At 36.3% G+C, this 17,769-nt stretch overlaps 1 protein-coding gene across 2 annotated transcripts; it reads left to right on the top strand.

The window, feature by feature from the left end:
- Nucleotides 1-2,310: 2,310 nt before the first annotated feature.
- Nucleotides 2,311-15,144, top strand: LOC139189964 (sister chromatid cohesion 1 protein 4-like). 2 transcript variants are annotated; one of them, XM_070809347.1, is made up of 14 exons: nucleotides 2,311-3,174; nucleotides 6,308-6,569; nucleotides 6,672-6,769; nucleotides 6,896-6,945; nucleotides 7,851-7,900; nucleotides 8,647-8,758; nucleotides 8,957-10,112; nucleotides 10,274-10,418; nucleotides 10,880-11,016; nucleotides 11,162-12,081; nucleotides 12,652-12,685; nucleotides 13,110-13,215; nucleotides 13,621-13,750; nucleotides 14,595-15,144. In XM_070809347.1, the coding sequence occupies exons 1-14, from the start codon at nucleotides 3,051-3,053 to the stop codon at nucleotides 14,691-14,693; spliced, it is 3,423 nt and encodes a 1,140-aa protein (XP_070665448.1). In that variant the 5' UTR covers nucleotides 2,311-3,050; the 3' UTR covers nucleotides 14,694-15,144. The 2 variants fall into 2 exon arrangements, with proteins under 2 accessions (XP_070665448.1, XP_070665449.1); XM_070809348.1 differs by having other exon boundaries at nucleotides 2,411-3,174; nucleotides 9,002-10,112.
- Nucleotides 15,145-17,769: the final 2,625 nt, after the last annotated feature.

The following is a 17,769-nucleotide window of genomic DNA, read 5'->3' on the forward strand; positions in this document are numbered from 1 at the left end:
TCCTTGACAGTATAGCGTTGGCCGATGCTCGGTAGTTTCGGGATTGGTCAAGTATGGTACAAACAAGGTCAAAGATTTGTAACCTACAGATTTTTAAGGGATTTCCAGAATCTAGGCCCCCACATATCCCTCAACACCGTTAATTGCACAATGCACGTCACAACAAAACCGATGTCGCTGCACGTATTGATAATATAACAAATTTAGGATTTTCTTTGAACTTAAAGGGATAAGGCGTTCATCAGCAGAGGAGAGAGAGAGATTGCAACATAAAAAATGGTGTCTTTACTTTTTCATAATGAATTTTCTTCGATATTTGAAATTTTTTTTTACCGTAGATTGGTTTTGACCCAAATGAGTTTTGAATGGGATTTTGAATTTGAAGAGAAGATGATTTGAAAACGAAATTCCCAATCTGTAATCTGCAACTACAAGCACATAAATGTGTTCATTTTCCAAAAGGACTAATCAGCAAACACAAAGAATCTCTAAATAAATCATTAACCAGACTTATTTATTTATTTTCCATTCTTACAAGTTTCAACAAATTTCTACTACAAAATTATCATTTCCAACCAAAGCATATATAATTAAGGGGTGTGCTATCCACACACCCCATTTTACTTCTCACACACCCCTTGATAATTTCTGTCCGTTGATCTTCTTTAATTCATCCGATCCGAAGGTCGAAAATTAAAAAGATGTGTGAGAAGTAAAATGGGGTATGTGGATATCACACCCATATGATCAAATATTCCAACTGGGGTTTTCATTATCTTTCATTAATCCAAGAACAACCAATGAATATCAATTTTAGAGAGAGTAGAGATAGAGAAATTAGAAAATGGGAGGAAATAACCTATTTATATATGAGGGCAATTAAGTCATTTTAAGGTGTAAAAAAATTCTACTTCTGTCATGTTGTTGTGCATGTTCTGTGCATATTCGAAAAATCTTATTTCTGTCACAAGATTAAAAGAATGGGTCATTTTTATCGATTGACCTAAAATTTTCTAACCTAGAGCATGAGCAAACTCCACAACAAAAACATTTGATTAAATTTACCGCGCCTCCCTTTACCTCTACTCACTTGCACCAACTACCGCTTCCACCCCATTATTGGCTTGATGAGCAAACTCCACACCAAAAACATTTGATTGAGGGTGTATTCAATTGAGATTTTGAGAGATTTTAATTATTTTAATAAATTTAGGGGTATTCAATTAGGATTCTTTGAAATTCGACTTGTATTCAATTAGGATTTTAAGGTAGTTTATTAAAATCCTTAGAAATTGGGTGTATTCAATTAAATTTTAAAGAAGTTTATAACATTTTAGGTGTATTCAGTTAGAAATTGATTTTAAAGAATTTGAAAAAATTGAGGAATTAGAGGGAAATTAGAGAGATTTCTTAGTGTATTTTATATTAACAAATCTCACATCTCCTATGATATTTTGAGAGAATTGAATCATAATTTTTATATAAATATATACAAAGCAATTAAACTCTATAAAAATTTATAAATCCATTAAAATTTCTCAAATTTCTAATTGAATATGCCCCTAAGCACTATGTTTGGAGGAATTTTAAAATGACAGAAATTGAAATGACGAGATTTTATTTTATAGAATTTGTGAAATATCTTGTTTTCTAAAAGAACAGTGGAATTAAATACAAATTTGTTATTTTTAAACTTTAAATAATAGAAATTAGGAAATGACATCTAATTTATATAGAATTTAAACTTGAGAATTGAAGGTCTCAAATTTCTATTTTTTTTTCCATACGGAAAATGTTTATGAATCCAAATAAGAGAATGATGTGTATTCAATTGGGATTTTGAGGTATTTTAATTCTTTTATTGAATCTAGTGATATTCAATCTGAATTTTAAGTGATTCCCCTAAATTCAACTTGCATTCAATCAGGATTTTAAGATAGTTTATTAAAATCTTTAGTAATCTGGGTGTATTCAATTAAAATTTTAAAAAAGTTTATAATATTCTAGGTGTATTCAATTAAAATTTAAATTTAAAGAATTTGGAAAAGTTGAGGAATCTGAGAGAATTGAAGAGATTTTGTAATGTATTTTAAACATATACAAATCTTACATCTTCCCATAAAATTTCGAGGGAATTGAATCAAAATTTTATATGGAATCTCTACAAATAAGTTAAACTCCTTAAAAATCCATGAATTTATAAATCTATTAAAATCTCTCAAATTCCCAATTGAATAAACCCGTTAATGTATGTCAATTTTATAAGTTTTGGCATTTACTTAAATTCTAAGTGTATTTTCATGGACAAACATGGTGTAAATTTAAGACGGTAAAGTCATTTCGAACGAGAGAAAATACTGTTCCACGTACTTTCGTTTTTGGTGCTCCGCTCTATTTGATCCCTAAAATCCAAAATCCAAAATCCAAAATCCATCACCAAAGGTGTACCAACCCACACCATGACATAACCAAGTTCGAAAATCCAGAGGCGCTACCTCTCTTCTGTTCCACACAGTCTCTCTCCATAAACGCTTCGACTCGGTCCGATCTCTGACTCACTGGGTCAAACTCATTCCTTGGCACCTTTGCAAATCCAACTTCAAGCTGTATAATTTTGTCTATGTATCTACACAGCGTCGTTTTACGACGCCTAGGTTTCAAAGTTCCAACTCCAATTTAGCTACGCTTCGTCAACTCCAACTACTTTAAGTTCCTGTATCTCTTTCTCCCAAAGCTCCAAATTCTTGGCCAAATAGTCGCGGATGATAAGTGTTGGGCTTTCTGAAAGGGTAGAATAGCGCTATGGCTTGTTAGGGTTTTCTTGTTTGTTAATTTGGGATTTTCCTAAATCCTCACTGTTAGGTTGAGGAGACGATTGAAGTTTTTAGGTTTTGGAGGTTAAGTCTTGTCATGTAAATTTAGTATTTTTCCTTTTGATGTTCTTAACTCTGGGTTGGCTGGCGTAAAAATTGGGGGTTTGCTTCGCCTGTACCTGTATAGAAAGATTGTTGTATGTAATCTGGTGAGAAGTAAAAAAAAAACAGAGAGAAATGTTTTATTCTCAGTTTATATTGGCCAAGAAAGGTCCTCTTGGAACGATATGGATAGCGGCACATTTGGAGCGCAAGCTTCGCAAGAATCAGGTCGCCGACACCGATATTGGCGTCTCCGTAGGTCAGTTCTCATTTTTTTTACCTTGTGTGCTCCATGTTTTTATGATTTCTTCTTTCGAGAAAATATGGGAAAATGATAGCAGCAATTTTTCAGCTTGAATTATGAATTGGTTGAATTTTGTAAACGCTGGAAAAATTTTCCTTTAAAAGAAACAGAAATAATACAACTACAACAGTGGAAACCAAATGTACAGATAGCAATACAATGATTACAGAACAGCTAACCTGGAGAAAATAGAATCTGCATGAATAAAGAAAATTTTGTTTGTCCCTAGATTTAGAGATAATAAAGCCTACAAGAATGCTCCAAATGTGTTTATCCGCTAGGAACTACACATCCTCCCACACTTTTTATTTTTGATAAATCATTGTTTTCTTTCAAATTTTAATCCAAACCACCAAACAATAGCCACAAAACTGTATTCCACGAACTGCCATAATTGAGAAAGAGACGAAGTTTAATTTACACAAGTGGTTGTCCACAACAAAAAACAGAATGCAAAATCGAGACAACAAATAAAGTCCCTCTGAATTTGAAACAGTTACGAAAACTCTATAAGGCTAACTATTGCACCTTTCTGAGACAACAAATAAAGTCCCTCTGAATTTGAAACAGTTACGAAAACTCTATAAGGCTAACTATTGCACCATTCTGATCAAGCCAAATAACTCAGAAGGATAAATCTTTATATTTTGTAGAAACCTAATCCCATAGCGAAAACCTTAAGCGAACTTCATCCCATAACTTCTCTCCTCTACTGCCTGCAAAATCCTCATATATTATCCTATTTCTTTCCATCCATATTACCTAGAACATAACCAAACCTCTGCAGGTAAATTTTGCTTCACTGACATAAAAGAAGAACAACCTCTGGATACAACCCAATTAATCGCGAACTCCCTAAACAAATGCAGCCATAGATTAAAAGCCTCTGGACTGCGTAAAAAGATGCAATCAGCAGATTATAGACAATTCTTGCAAAGGATACACCACTAAGAGCATATGTAAAGAATTGGGTCCTCTTTTTTGAAGCATGTCGCAAGTGTTAACCTTCCCACGAGCCCCTATCTAAGTAAAGACTTTCACTTTACGGGGCTCTTTAGATTTTCCAAATCAAACCATAAGGCTGAAAAGCCATATCTGCATTCATTTTTAGCAAAAAGCAGCAATAAAATTTCATGGAAAAGCTACCCAATGAATCAAGACACCATTTCCCATGGAGGGGGGATATAATACAAAATTAGGCATTGTTTTTGCATGGTATCACAATATGCCTGCCCATTTCGGAACTCTTACTCTTTCTGGATTTCGATCTAGTAGAGGATGACCACTAGGATTGATACTCAGAAGAAGAAAAACTAGCAGAAACCCCTTGATAACATAGGGCATTTTGGGATGCAACAGCTTTTCAGTACGAAAAGGACCATGTTTAGCTACTTTAACCTTTCAAATCACGGGAGGATGATTAACCATTGGAAGATGGCTCATCACTTAACTTGCTGAAATAAGACTTGCACAAGACCAAGTGTCTCACCTCTAAGTTTCCAAGACCTTCTGTTCGATCTAGCAGATTGTAAGGATATATTTTTCTGTCAAAGGGACCCTACGAAACTTATGATTTCAACCCATGGAAAAGAAAACCAACCTACACTGCCATGGATACATTACGAGAGTACCATACTCTATATTTATCTATAAAGATGAGGAAATGATTTGCACAACCCAATATTAGGAAATATGAACTCATGCGGTCTGAAATGACTTTCCAAGGACAACGATGGGAGTGATGTAGAGCGAGTAACCAGAAATTAGGGTTTGGAGCTAGATGACAGAAAAGGGATAGGCCGAAGAGAATTTAGAAGAATCAGACAGAGGATTAGAATAGACTCTGGAGAAGAAGATCAAGATAGAATAAAGATTTAGAGGAAAGAAGATAAACAGGGAGAAAATCCTTTTAATCAATCATTCAAGTCTACCAATATTGAATTACAAAGCAGCTATTTATAATAACCTAATCATACAACAAACAGGAAAGAATTGTAAATCTACAAGAAGTAGAACAAAGCACCTATTTATAATAACCTAATCATACAACAAACAGGAAAGATTGTAAATCTACAAGTAGGAAAATAATCTTAATTCCATAATAAATAGGAATATAGATGATATAGGAAACTAAATAATAATATCCTTGATATTATTCTGCAGGGAGCCATTAACCATAATGTTATTATCCCATGGTATTGACATATAATCCATATTTGCGTGTAATCACATCATACCTAAAAGAGTTAAATTTGAAAGGGAATCTCCACAAACATTTCCAAGAAGAGCTGCGTTTTCTTCTTCTTTTCTGAATTTCCTTCCCCAGTTATTTTTATTATTAATTCACTAGAAAACAGATCTTCTTTAAAAGAACAGGTGGTGGACAGTGCAGTGGATAAGATTTCCACTGGGCTAAGAAACCTAAAAACTGAATTCACTCACCGAATGCATCAACAGATGTGGCAAAGCTACTTATGAGTTCTAAAGAAACTGAAGGCCGTAATGATGCCCAGAAGTGTACCTGATGCAGAATAGACCAGGATTATTTTAATTTAGGGTTTTCTAGTTCTCAAATATTTTTACTGATGCGTTAACTTTGCTTATGCTCGTGGTATAATTATCTCTAGGGTTTTCAAAGCTAGATGTCTTAGTAATTTAGTTACACAGGGCTTCTTATTTGGTTTTTGTTCTATAAATTAAGGCTTTGTAATTCATCAGACAGACTTGACTTATGGTGCATCATGCATGTCATAATGTATGGTTATGGTGTAATTGTATCAGTAGTTATTGCTTTCAATCTTTTACTGTTTCTAATTAAATGTTTCATTCTTCTCGGCCAAAAGAAAAATTCAAGAAAAAGAAAATTTCTTTAAGTGCAGAGCACTTTTAGTTAATTCATGCATTTAAATTCTTTTAGATCTTATTCTTGCATTAAATTTCATGGGGCATGTAGTTGCACTCAGTAATCTCAGTTGTTTTTCAATTTGTAGTCTCTCTCTCTCTCTCTCTCTCTCTCTCTCTCTCTCTCTCTTAATGTCCAATTCATCTATCCACTCATGTAACTCTGATGATCAATCTTTGGTTACAGATTCTATTCTTTTTCCTGAAGTTCCGATTGCTCTCCGGTTGTCCAGCCATCTTCTGCTTGGTGTGGTGAGGATATATTCTAGAAAGGTGAATTACCTGTTTGATGATTGTAGCGAGGCTTTGCTTAAGATAAAGCAAGCTTTTCGCTCCACTGCAGTCGATTTACCTCCAGAAGAATCTACTGCTCCGTATCATTCCATAACCTTGCCTGAGACGTTTGATCTTGATGATTTTGAGCTACCAGATAATGAAAATTTTCAGGGGTTAGTATGTTCAATTATGTTTAGGACTAAAGCGTTCACTGTAGAGATGCTGGATATGAAGATTTGTATTTGTGTTGGTTTTAACATTTAGTTGTTTTGCAGTAACTATGTTGACCATCATGTCAGTACAAGGGAGCAAATAACTCTCCAAGATACAATGGAGGGTGTGGTTTACTCAACATCTCAATTTGGATTGGATGGTTAGTACTCATCAATTCACTGTCATGAGTGATATGATTGTACATTGAATTAAATTTTATGGTTAGGATAAAACTTAATGATGTTTATGTACGTTAAATGTCCAATATTTCCTGGTTTATTTTCAGAGCGGTTTGGTGATGGCGATACTTCTCAAATTGGTCTGGAATTTGATGAGGTAATATTTTGTTCCTGCTTTGTAGTATTAACTTTTAAGTGGAAGAATTTGGTAATGGACTGGATAGTTGAATAGTATGGAATTACAAGACTTCCTTTCCTTTGCTTACATGGAAAATTTGTCTTTTTTTCCTCTTTATGCATGGTTTACTTAAAATTTGTGTTGTTGCAGTGAAATTATGGCCTGCCACTGTTTTTATTGATTTGTTACTACGGTTTCACTAATTGATTGTTATAGGGTTTGGCATTACCTGTGTCACTCACCGACTAAAACGAAAGCCTTCTTAGAATGCTTCAAGTTGGTTGGAGTGGCTAAAGTTCACATGTGCAAGCTCTCATATTCTCATATGGGCTTGGACAAAGTAAAAAGCGGGCTAGTGGGTTTTTACTGACTGTTGTATATAATTTATAACCACTTCAAGAAGCCATACGTGCCCGTCTCTCTAATGTCTTTGTTTAAATCTCTTATATAATCACAAAGCCAGCTTGGGCTGATTTTCAATTGTAGGGTTTCACCAATTTTTAATGTCTTCAAATCCTTTGGGCTATGTGTAGCTTTCATTGTTTTTTTGGGTGCTCTTTGGTGTTATGTGTTGCTTGTGCAAGAATATAGAGGCTTAACTGTGATATATTTGTCATTTACCTTGTTTATGGCGGCTTGTTTTCCGTGGGCTGTGGTCCACTTTGATTTTACTTCCTTTGTAGACCTCACTAATATAATCTTTAAGTTTCCTACAATACAAAACTATTATATCACGTATGTATATATGTCACTTATAGATGCTATTGTTTTTTGAATGATGGAAAACAGGACCTGTTTATGTTTCCTACAATACAAAACTATTATATCACGTATGTATATATGTCACTTATAGATGCTATTGTTTTTTGAATGATGGAAAACAGGACCTGTTTTTTGGCAAGGTTTCAGCTCAAGGGAATGATGGAATTTCAGAGTAAACTCTATATCTCAAAAGTGTCAAGCATGGGTTACAATTTTAATTCTTTCACACATTGTTTGATTGCACGAAGAGGATTCTATAAGTTAGAATTAAAGCATCTCAACTTCTTTGCTGGAATCTGAAAAAAAAAAAAAAACTTCTTTGGTGGATTGTTTAGACCTATGTTTCTACCTCTTTTCAAGTAAACAAAGCCTCTGCTTTCACCCATCTTCTTTTTGACCACCATATCCTTAAGATTAATTATATATGGAAAAAATAATAATCGTGGGTTTGGATAAGGTAAACTTGGAAGTATCCAATAAATTTTAAATCACAGGATTTGAGACTACAAATTTGAAGTGTTAGGATTTGTAGATTCTCATGTTTTAGCTCCAATTTTCATGGTAAAGTTGAACGCTGAAATTTGTAATTTATCCATCGGGAATTCAATAATCTGTCAGTATGAATGGTGGTGGTGATTTATTATTTTAATTTTTAAGCAAAGTATATTTTTTTCCCCGTCATTAAGCTGCAGAAGAAAACTGTGAGTGGTATGCTGTTATCTACTTAATAATAAAGTTGGGTTTTTTTGCCCTCAATGCATTTATTTGTTTCTTTGGAATTTTTTTCATGTTGATGAGGTTGGTCCCTGTTGGGCGGTGTTGTGTATGGTTGTGTGGTTTCTTTATTTCCTTGATCCATGGAATCACTTAGGACACTACAACTTTTCTGATGACCCTATTCATTCTCTACTATTTCAGTGGTGATCCTCAGACATTGGGCCAATCAGTAACACGTTTGGAAAAGCATGATATGTATGAGGGGATACCTGGAACTTCAGAAACCATGCAAATGAATGGGATTGAAAGCCAGGTCTATTAATACCACCTATTTTCTTCTGTTTTAAGTCTTGTCCTAATTATTCGTTATTTGCGATGTGTAAGCAAGGTTCTATTCTGTTTCTTTTTTCGTTGTTGTTGAGGGGTGGACGGAGGTGCGATTCATGTAATATTATGTATAATACAATTCTTGCCTCAGTGATGAATATTTTTTTTTATCCCTTTTGAACAGAATGAAGTCCTGGCTGCAAATACTGATTTTGTCACATATGCTCAGGCTCCATCAACTCCTGGACTATTTGAAGAGCCAAACCTGTTTGCTGTTCAGGAACCTATGGCCTGCAATGATCAGTTGGATTTTGAAGACCATAATTTATCAAACTTAGCATCCGTGGGCAGCTCAGAAAATGCTGGTAGTATGTCAGGTCCGCGTTGTGGGGATGATAGTACCAAGGTGAATGGCTATCATTTGGGCGATATAGACATCAAACAAGCAAAACCACAGGAGCATGACCAAATTAAACCCCTTTCTCCAGTATTGGAATGTTCAAAGGGGACAGTTGGTGCATTGGATGGCCGAAACAGGGTGGAAGATATACATAATGGTATTGTGATAAACAATGAACCACTTATGCCCTGCCTAGATCAAAAGGATGACCAACATGTAGAACCTGCTGGAGTTAGGTTGGATGAAACTGATGCATCTCCTAGCTGCTCCCAGGTCACATCTGAGTTGGACGACCCTTCTCGTAAGATCTGTGCAAGTAGTAACTTTCCGAGAGTATCAGAGGATTATTTGGAGTATCAACAGACATATTTAAAGCCTGAAATACAGAATGATGTTGAAATTGCTAATAATATGGGAGAATCATGCACACCTATCATTACAGATCCTTTGAAGCCTGTTATGTATGAAGACACAGCAGCTGCTGAAGTGCCTGTGCTCCGGGCATGCAGCTCCCTCCCAAGTCATCATGATATGCTATCTCCTACCGATAAAATTTCGGAAGTCCCTTGCAACTTACCATCTGAGGTTGTAGTGCCAAGTTCATTGGACAATGCAACATCTTTGGAGACTCAATTGGAGAACTTGGATAGATCTGCCGCTTCTAACTTGCCTGCACCTGAAAAGTTGCTCTCTGTACCAGAGGGGTTCACTTCTAAACCAAGTGATTTTATAGTGGAAACTACGCCTGAAAAAGAAGTCATAGTTGGGGATGCTGGTGATGGTGATGGGATTAAATTCATATCAGGGAAAAAACGTAGTTCCACAGAAAGTACAATGACAGTGCAGAGTTTAAATTCAGTTGAATCACTTGGGGTGGCCCGAGAAGAGAGAACCGCAGAATCTATCCCTGATGATGATGATTTATTGTCTTCTATTTTAGGTATCAAATGGGTTCTTTCTTCATGCCATCAGAAATTTCTACATGTCATTTGTGTTGATAGATCATTCTGGCATTTATCTTTTTTTTTCCCTGAATCTTTGTTTGATAGAGTTATAAGGCTATATGATGAAGACTGAACTAAATTTTTTTTGTTGCTTCAGTTGGAAGAAGGTCTTCAGTTCTAAAAATGAAACCCACTCCGCCTGCACTTCAAATAATGTGCACAAAACGCTCAAGAACTGCTGTCCGCGGTACCTCTTCAAAGAGGAAAGTGCTAATGGATGATACAATGGTTTTGCATGGCGAGTATGTGATAACGGACACCAACTAATTTTGATCAAGCATAAGAAAAGTGCTTCCTTTTGAAAATAAAGTTTTCTTGTTTTAAGACTATAAAAAGCCTATACTACTAAATTTGTATAATTGAGATTATAGCTGCATATAGAAACTAATTTGTTTTTTTGGTTTTTTTTGGGGGGGGGGGGCTGTTTTTCCATGAGAATTTGGCATTTTGTTCCTTAAAAGTATATATTATTTGGTAGTTGTAGCAGAGTGGGACCTGACTGACTAGTAATTTACTTTAGATACTCTGTAAATTTTTGAGATGAAAATAAACATACTAAGCATGCTAGGCCTATCTGATTGTATAAGTTGTTGCATACTACATTATTCTCTCTCTCTCTCTCTCTCTCTCTCTCTCTCTCTCTCTCTCTCTCTCTCTCTCTCTCTCTCTCAATGCTAACTACTTGCCTGCTGGTTTTCTGAAGTCAAATACGCCAGCAGTTGACAAATACTGAAGACATACGTCGTGTGCGAAAAAAGGCTCCTTGTACTCGCCCAGAAATTTCAATTATTCAGCGACAATTTTTGGAAGATGCAATTTTCACTGAACCCATATTTACTGGTAAGTTAAATATAATTAGATGTGCGTGTATACAATTACTGCCTATCATTTATTGGTTTATTTAGGAATACTGGTAGCCATGTGAATGATTGATATACTTCACAAAATCTTTACAAGCCACCTGAATTCGTTTGATGTTTGTCAGGCATGTCGGCGGAACTGATATATCTGCACACTGAAGCATTTGATCCGAGTACAACCCGGGTTTCTGAAAATGATCAAAACAATGCCTCTATGGAGCCATTGAAGGATGTAGCATCCTCTCTGGAGCCAAATGCTACTAAAGAAATTGAACCCCTTCGAAGCACTGAACCTTTAATAGCGAGAGATGACACAGCAGCACAGCCTGCTGACATTGAGGATGAAAACCAGAAGGAAGATCATAACCTAAGGTCTCACCATATTGATGCTGAAGAACAAAGGATCAGTGACTTGGAAGAACTTAATACTTCCAAACATGAACCCTTGGGAGATATAGCTGAAATGGAAATTGACAAAGAAAATTTTGAAGTTGCTGATCCTGTTTTAGAAGATATTTACAAGGTGTCAGCTGAAGTTAACGTCCAGTCAAGGCTTACGGATAAAACTGAGGAAAATGCGTCACTGCAGATCGATGCATTATTCGGGTCACTGGACAATAAGTTGGACGCCGAACCCATGGGGGTGGACGCATTGATAGTGGAGTCAAGTATCCAGAAAGAAGTTGATGCCATTGAAGTTGTTGACCGCAGTGTCGAAATCAGAGCAGATGTTCAGATAGGTGCATCTGAACTTACCGACAGTGTAAATGTTACGCTTGCAACTGGGGAATGCAAAAACCTTCGTTTTTCAACTGATCAATCTGTGGGAGAAATTGAAAACAGCAAGCAACATACTGTGAATGAAACTGAGGTCCTGGAGGAAAACTTGCATTGTGATGACAACCCAAACTCTTATTGTATTCACGGTGAAGACAACGAGAATGCTTCCTGGAATGGTAAGGAAAATCTAGGTTGCCGGGAGGTTGGTCCACATAGTGGTATTGATGCAGAAGTCACTGCAGACCCCCTTCCAGAAGATCGTGGTGTAAGTTGTTAACATTCTTTCTTGTTGGTTCTGAAAATAATTTGGAACATCTCTTATATAAAAAAAAAGAGTTATTTGAATGTAAGCCTTTAAAAAGGACAAAGGAAACCCAATGCATGTGTTCTTTTTTTTTTTCTTGGGGACAAACATTTTGTGCACATGTACGTATATATTTGGCCTTGTTTAATTGTTACAATGGTACACCCTCATGCCGGTGATGCCCTATTTCCGTTAGAACTAAATAAACCTTTATTCTTCAAACAAGTATTTGCTCCATTCCCTTGCCTGTCAAAACTACTTTCCCAGCCTTCCTTTTCATTTTATGATTGCCATATTTTACCCTGGATTCATTGAGAATTGTTTGATTTAAGTTCCCTAATAATGACTAGAAAAAGATGAAGTGACATTGTAATGCTGTTCCTAAACTATATATGTTTTTGCCTTGTGGATAGGCATTGTCTTCTGGAAACAGGGCTCTTTTCTGCATCATGTCATTTTGTTTTATAGGCATTGTCTCTCTGTAAAGTTCAATATGTGTTTTTAACTTCACATTTTGGCTATATTGTGCAGGATTATGAAGATGTAGCTTTTGGAGATGATACAGGTTGACCTTTTCTTCTTCCTGCCTTCTTGACTTCTTATTTATATCTCTTGGCCTGTCTTTTTTCTTATGTATCCTGCTTAGAACCTATTAGTATGAAGATTTGGTGTACACGGACTATCCACATTACACAGAACTATTTATGCATTTATGAATGCACTCTTTGTACGTTTTTGGCCCTTCCAAACTCCTTTCTCAACTTTGTTGGACTTTAGCTACAACTAAATGCTGTGAAACACCTAAAGGATAAATGAAGATTTGTCTGTGCATGCATAATTGATGACTATGTGTGTTCTTGTACTAGTGTCTACACATATATTTAAAGTAAAATACTCTTTTGCCCCTGCACTTATGTGCTGGAGTTCCTTTGAATAACATATTTTATTGTTGAGTTCCTTTGAATAACATATTTTATTGTTGTTCTCAGAATTTTTGAATGTAGATGATGATGAAATAGCTGAAGATGTCGATGACATGCCATGCGCTGGAGATACTCGTCTTCTTGAGAATAGTGGATGGTCTTCCCGCACCAGGTATGTGTACTTAATATGGTCAGTTCTATGTTTAATGCATGCTGCTAATTTCATTTTATTGTAAGTCAGTGGAATTGCTTTTTCTGGTTTGCATGACCTCGTTGAAGGTGATACTGACAAGTTTATGTTTTGAAGCCTTACAATATGAAATAATTTGCTATATTTTGATTTAAGAATTTTTAAATGGAAAAACCGTAAACCCTCTCTCTCTCCACTTCGAGAAAATGGTTGTGCACTTGTAAATAGGTGTTTTTCATAATTCCTATGCTATACAATTCCTTTAGTCACAGTTCCTAAGTTAAAATTGCTGATTGTTCTTTTGTGATGATGATTTTCAATTATTTGTTATCATTCTACTATCAGTTTTCTATTATTATTAAGACCCAACTCTTGATTTTCTTATAGGGCTGTTGCTAAGTATCTCCAGACTTTACTTTATAAGGAACCTGTGCATGGGAAAAAGTTTCTTGGCATGGACAGTTTATTAAATGGTAAAACTCGAAAGGAAGCATCAAGGATGTTTTTTGAAACATTGGTAAGTGTTATAATTGAATGCTATGCTGTGGTTTTCTTATATCTGGGTGATCTGCTAAATTAGTCAGAAGACTTCATTAATGAGGATGTAGCGTGTTCTCTCTCTCTCTCTCTCTCTCTCTCTCTCTCTCTCTCTATATATATATATATATATATATACACACACACACACATGCATATATAGAATGTAGTACAATGTTGGGAACTCCAAAAGCATGTCCTGAAAGAGCTAAAGCAAAAACTTTAAAGATAGGTTAGAGCAGCAGCAATCCATGAGGCAGCCTTTTATGTAACATCATTAATTTTACAAGAGAAGGAAGATACTAACTACCAATGGAAGGCTTTAAGCTTTTAATTTTTATCTTTTATCATATGTATTCTGGAAAAGTATTTGGGAAATAATTTCCTGTCTAACTAGTTTAGGCCCATTTGATAAAACTTTGTTTTTAGTTTATTTTTGTGCTAGAGATAGAGAGAGAGATGGGGGAAAAGAGGGACAAAGGGTGATAGGTGGGAGGAGGGTGAAATGAAGGATCAGGTATGAAACAAAAACTTGAAAGGGAAAACAACTTAGAACTGTGTTCAGTTTATAGGTTTTTAGGGAAAACGACTTAGAACTGTGTACCATACCCTATGCATTTGTTCCACAACCCTCTCACCATTCTTCCTCGGCGCCCTCATCATCTCTCATTTATCCCATGTAAATACTACTAAAATAGGGTTTGAGTAGCCATTAAGTTTAATACTCTGTTTTGCTATACTTTAGCCTACTTGTCCAAATTGTGGGTGTGTAGTTTGAAATGCTTAATAATCTTTCACTTGTGGTTCTACTCACTCTTTTGCAGGTGCTTAAGACAAGGGATTATATCCATGTGGAACAGGCAAAGCCTTTTGACAACGTCTACATAGGACCTCGAGTAAAACTCATGAAATCAGAGTTCTAATATCTTACATAGGAAAGGCAGATATTGTTGAAAAGGCTTTACAGTTTAGTTTGTCTGATGCTCGATTGAAAATTGGGAATATTCTTTTCCTTCAGTAGGTATTTTCTCAAAAGAATCTTTTTTGTTCTTAAAATATTGGTTCCTTAGGCTAGGATTTAAGCTCGCGTTAGGTTGTGCAGTTGGTAGTTTATCGTCGCCGGGGGGGGTGGGGTGTGATTGAGGAGGGACACATCTTGTTTATTGTAGCGACAAAGTTGTAATGTGGATCATATCAGTATGATGTATATATATCTGTAGTCTAGTATCATTTGTAATCGAAGATGATAGTATTTCCTCCTTTGTTAGGGCCCAAAAATTTCATGCAAGGTCCAAGAGGACGAAGGCCTAAACGTCCTATACAGCCATACAATTTTATGTTATTTTCATTTATTTTAGAAAACTTTAACGAAAAGTTTCTGGTATTGTTCATTTTAACGAAAAACCACATTTTTACACTAAAAAGTCAATCATGATACTATTCACTTTATCATTTATTTTGTTTTTATCGTTAAAACTCAAAGTTTTCAAGTTTTTTTCATTAGTTTTCTTTTTATTTTATACGTATTTATCTAAACAATTAGTAGTTGTTGGAGCAGATTTTGACCCGCCGTGGAGTGAAACCTGCATAGGCCAAAGACTAAGAAACACTGAGTCCAAGCGCTCCCCCCACCGGGGGGGGGGGGGGTGGTGGTTCTCGTGGAGGCCTTGATGCCTAAGTCTGGGGTGTTCTGGGCTTAACTATGGTGAAGGCCATGAGGTATATTTATAGGCACTCTACAGAGTCAGTTTGCGTCACCCGACATTCTCTTTCGTGGTCAGGAATAAAGGGTCCGACGAGGAGATCGTTTTGACATATAGATTGTTGGGTTTTTGGCTCAAAATTAGGATGATGTAATAAATTAGGGTTGTGTTACCTATTTGGGTTTGGATTTGACTTCTTAGTTAGTCTTCTTGGTGGAGATACTTTGTTAATTACTATTTGATTAGGATTTGGATTTATTTCCTATTAGGATTCTTTTTGTAATCTAAGTCCTATGCACTATAAATAGGACCTTAGGGTTAGTGTATTTAGTGTGGCTCATTCGTGTGGCAATTTGGTGAGAGTTAATTTGTGAGTTTGTGAGTTAGAGAGCAATTTGGGAGAATCTTCTTCGTTAGCTTTGGATTCTCTACTTGTTTGGTTTAGGGTTTGTAGTTTGGTTTAGGGTTTGTAATTGTGGGATTTGGGTTGTGAGAGTTTAAACACTCTTTTGTAATCTTCATTTGTTTAGTGAAATTCCTCGCCGTGCTTCGCTCGTGGACGTAGGCTTTATGTCGAAACACGTAAATCTCTTGTGTTAGTTTGAGATTGTTTGTTTTAGCTTTCGCCTACGACATTGCTATTTGGTACTTTGTTATAATTCACTTCCGTTTGCGCATAAAAGTACAACAAGTGGTATCAGAGCCAGGTTTCAACTTGGCCTTTGCTTGGCAGTCACTATGAAGCCTTCTGTGTCATCGGTGAAGTGAAAGTTGATATTGAAAAGTTTGACAACAATGACTTTGGTATTTGGCAATTGAAGATGCGTGCTTTGTTAGTTCAACAAGGGCTTTTGAAAACGCTAAAGGGTGTGAAGGCTTTGCCGAATTCGTGGGCTGATGAACAAAAAGAAGTCGTTTGATAAGTCTTTTGCTAGTGTTGATGCAAACATTGCAGAATATCGTTGTTCTGAACTCCTCTAAAGTTTACGTGAAAAGGTGGAGCTTGGTACTTAAGCTCTTTGGGTGGAGTGCAATTCACACTTTTTGTTCGTATGTTCAAGCTTTTGCTTGGATTTTGTTTTGTATTTGTTAGTTTCCATAATGGAATTTGTTGGAGAAGGCGTTGGAGGAAATTTCAAGTTTGAAGACTTTCAGATAATTTTTTGTTATTCTAGGTAGAGATCGTTTGTGTTTGTATTTTGGTATCCCAAATTTGAAGTTTGTATTTGATTTGAAAGTTTGCTAATTTCTCGCCGAGGTGGAGATTGTTGGGTTTTTGGCTCAAAATTAGGATGATGCAATAAATTAGGTTTGTGTTACCTATTTGGTTTTGATGTCCTATTTAGGTTTGGATTTGACTTCTTAGTTAGTCTCCTTGGTGGAGAGATTTTGTTAATTACCTATTTGATTAGGATTTAGATTTATTTCCTATTAGGATTCTTATTGTAACCTAAGTCCTATACACTATAAATAGAACCTTAAGGTTAGTGTATTTAGTGTGGCTCATTCGTGTGGCAATTTGGTGAGAGTCAATTTGTGAGTTTGTGAGCAATTTGGGAGAATCTTCTCCGTTAGTTTTGGATTCTCTACTTGTTTGGTTTAGGGTTTGTAATTTGTGGGATTTGGGTTGTGAGAGTTTAAACACTCTTTTGTAATCTCCATTTGTTTAGTGAAATTCCTCGCCGTGCTTCGCTCGTGGACGTAGGCTTTACGCCGAACCATGTAAATCTCTTGTGTTAGTTTGAGATTGTTTGTTTTAGCTGTCGCCTACGACGTTGTTATTTGGTACCTTGTTATAATTCGCTTCCATTTGGGCATAAAAGTACAACATATACACCGCGTCGGAGGGCACTTTGTTTCTTCTCCATCGTGGGCGGGAGGAATGGTTGCACCAGACTGTGCCGCCTGACACATCACGTGGTCCAGAAGGTATTGTACAAGCTAGCCTCCTAAACCTAGTAGTTGGACAGCTGGTGGAGGCTTTACTCTAGATTGGCTTAGCTCACTTCAAAGGTAAGTCGGTTGCATTCAGTCATACCTGGAACCACCTGGTTAGATCGGTTGTCACATCCTGGCTTGGGGCGGATCACTTCCCGGACCCATTCCACCACCATAGCACGATATTGTCCTCTTTGGGCTTACCATTCTCTCACGGTTTTATTTTTGAGAACTCACGAGCAACTTCCCAATGGGTCACCCATCCTAGGAGTGCTTTGGCCTCCTTCTTGCTTAACTTCGGAGTTCCTATGAAACCCGAAGCCAATGAGCTCCCAAAAGGCCTTGTGCTAGGTAGGGA

The sequence above is a fragment of the Malus domestica genome, chromosome 12 (assembly GCF_042453785.1).
Source record: "Malus domestica chromosome 12, GDT2T_hap1".
In the NCBI taxonomy this organism is placed as follows: Eukaryota; Viridiplantae; Streptophyta; class Magnoliopsida; order Rosales; family Rosaceae; genus Malus; species Malus domestica.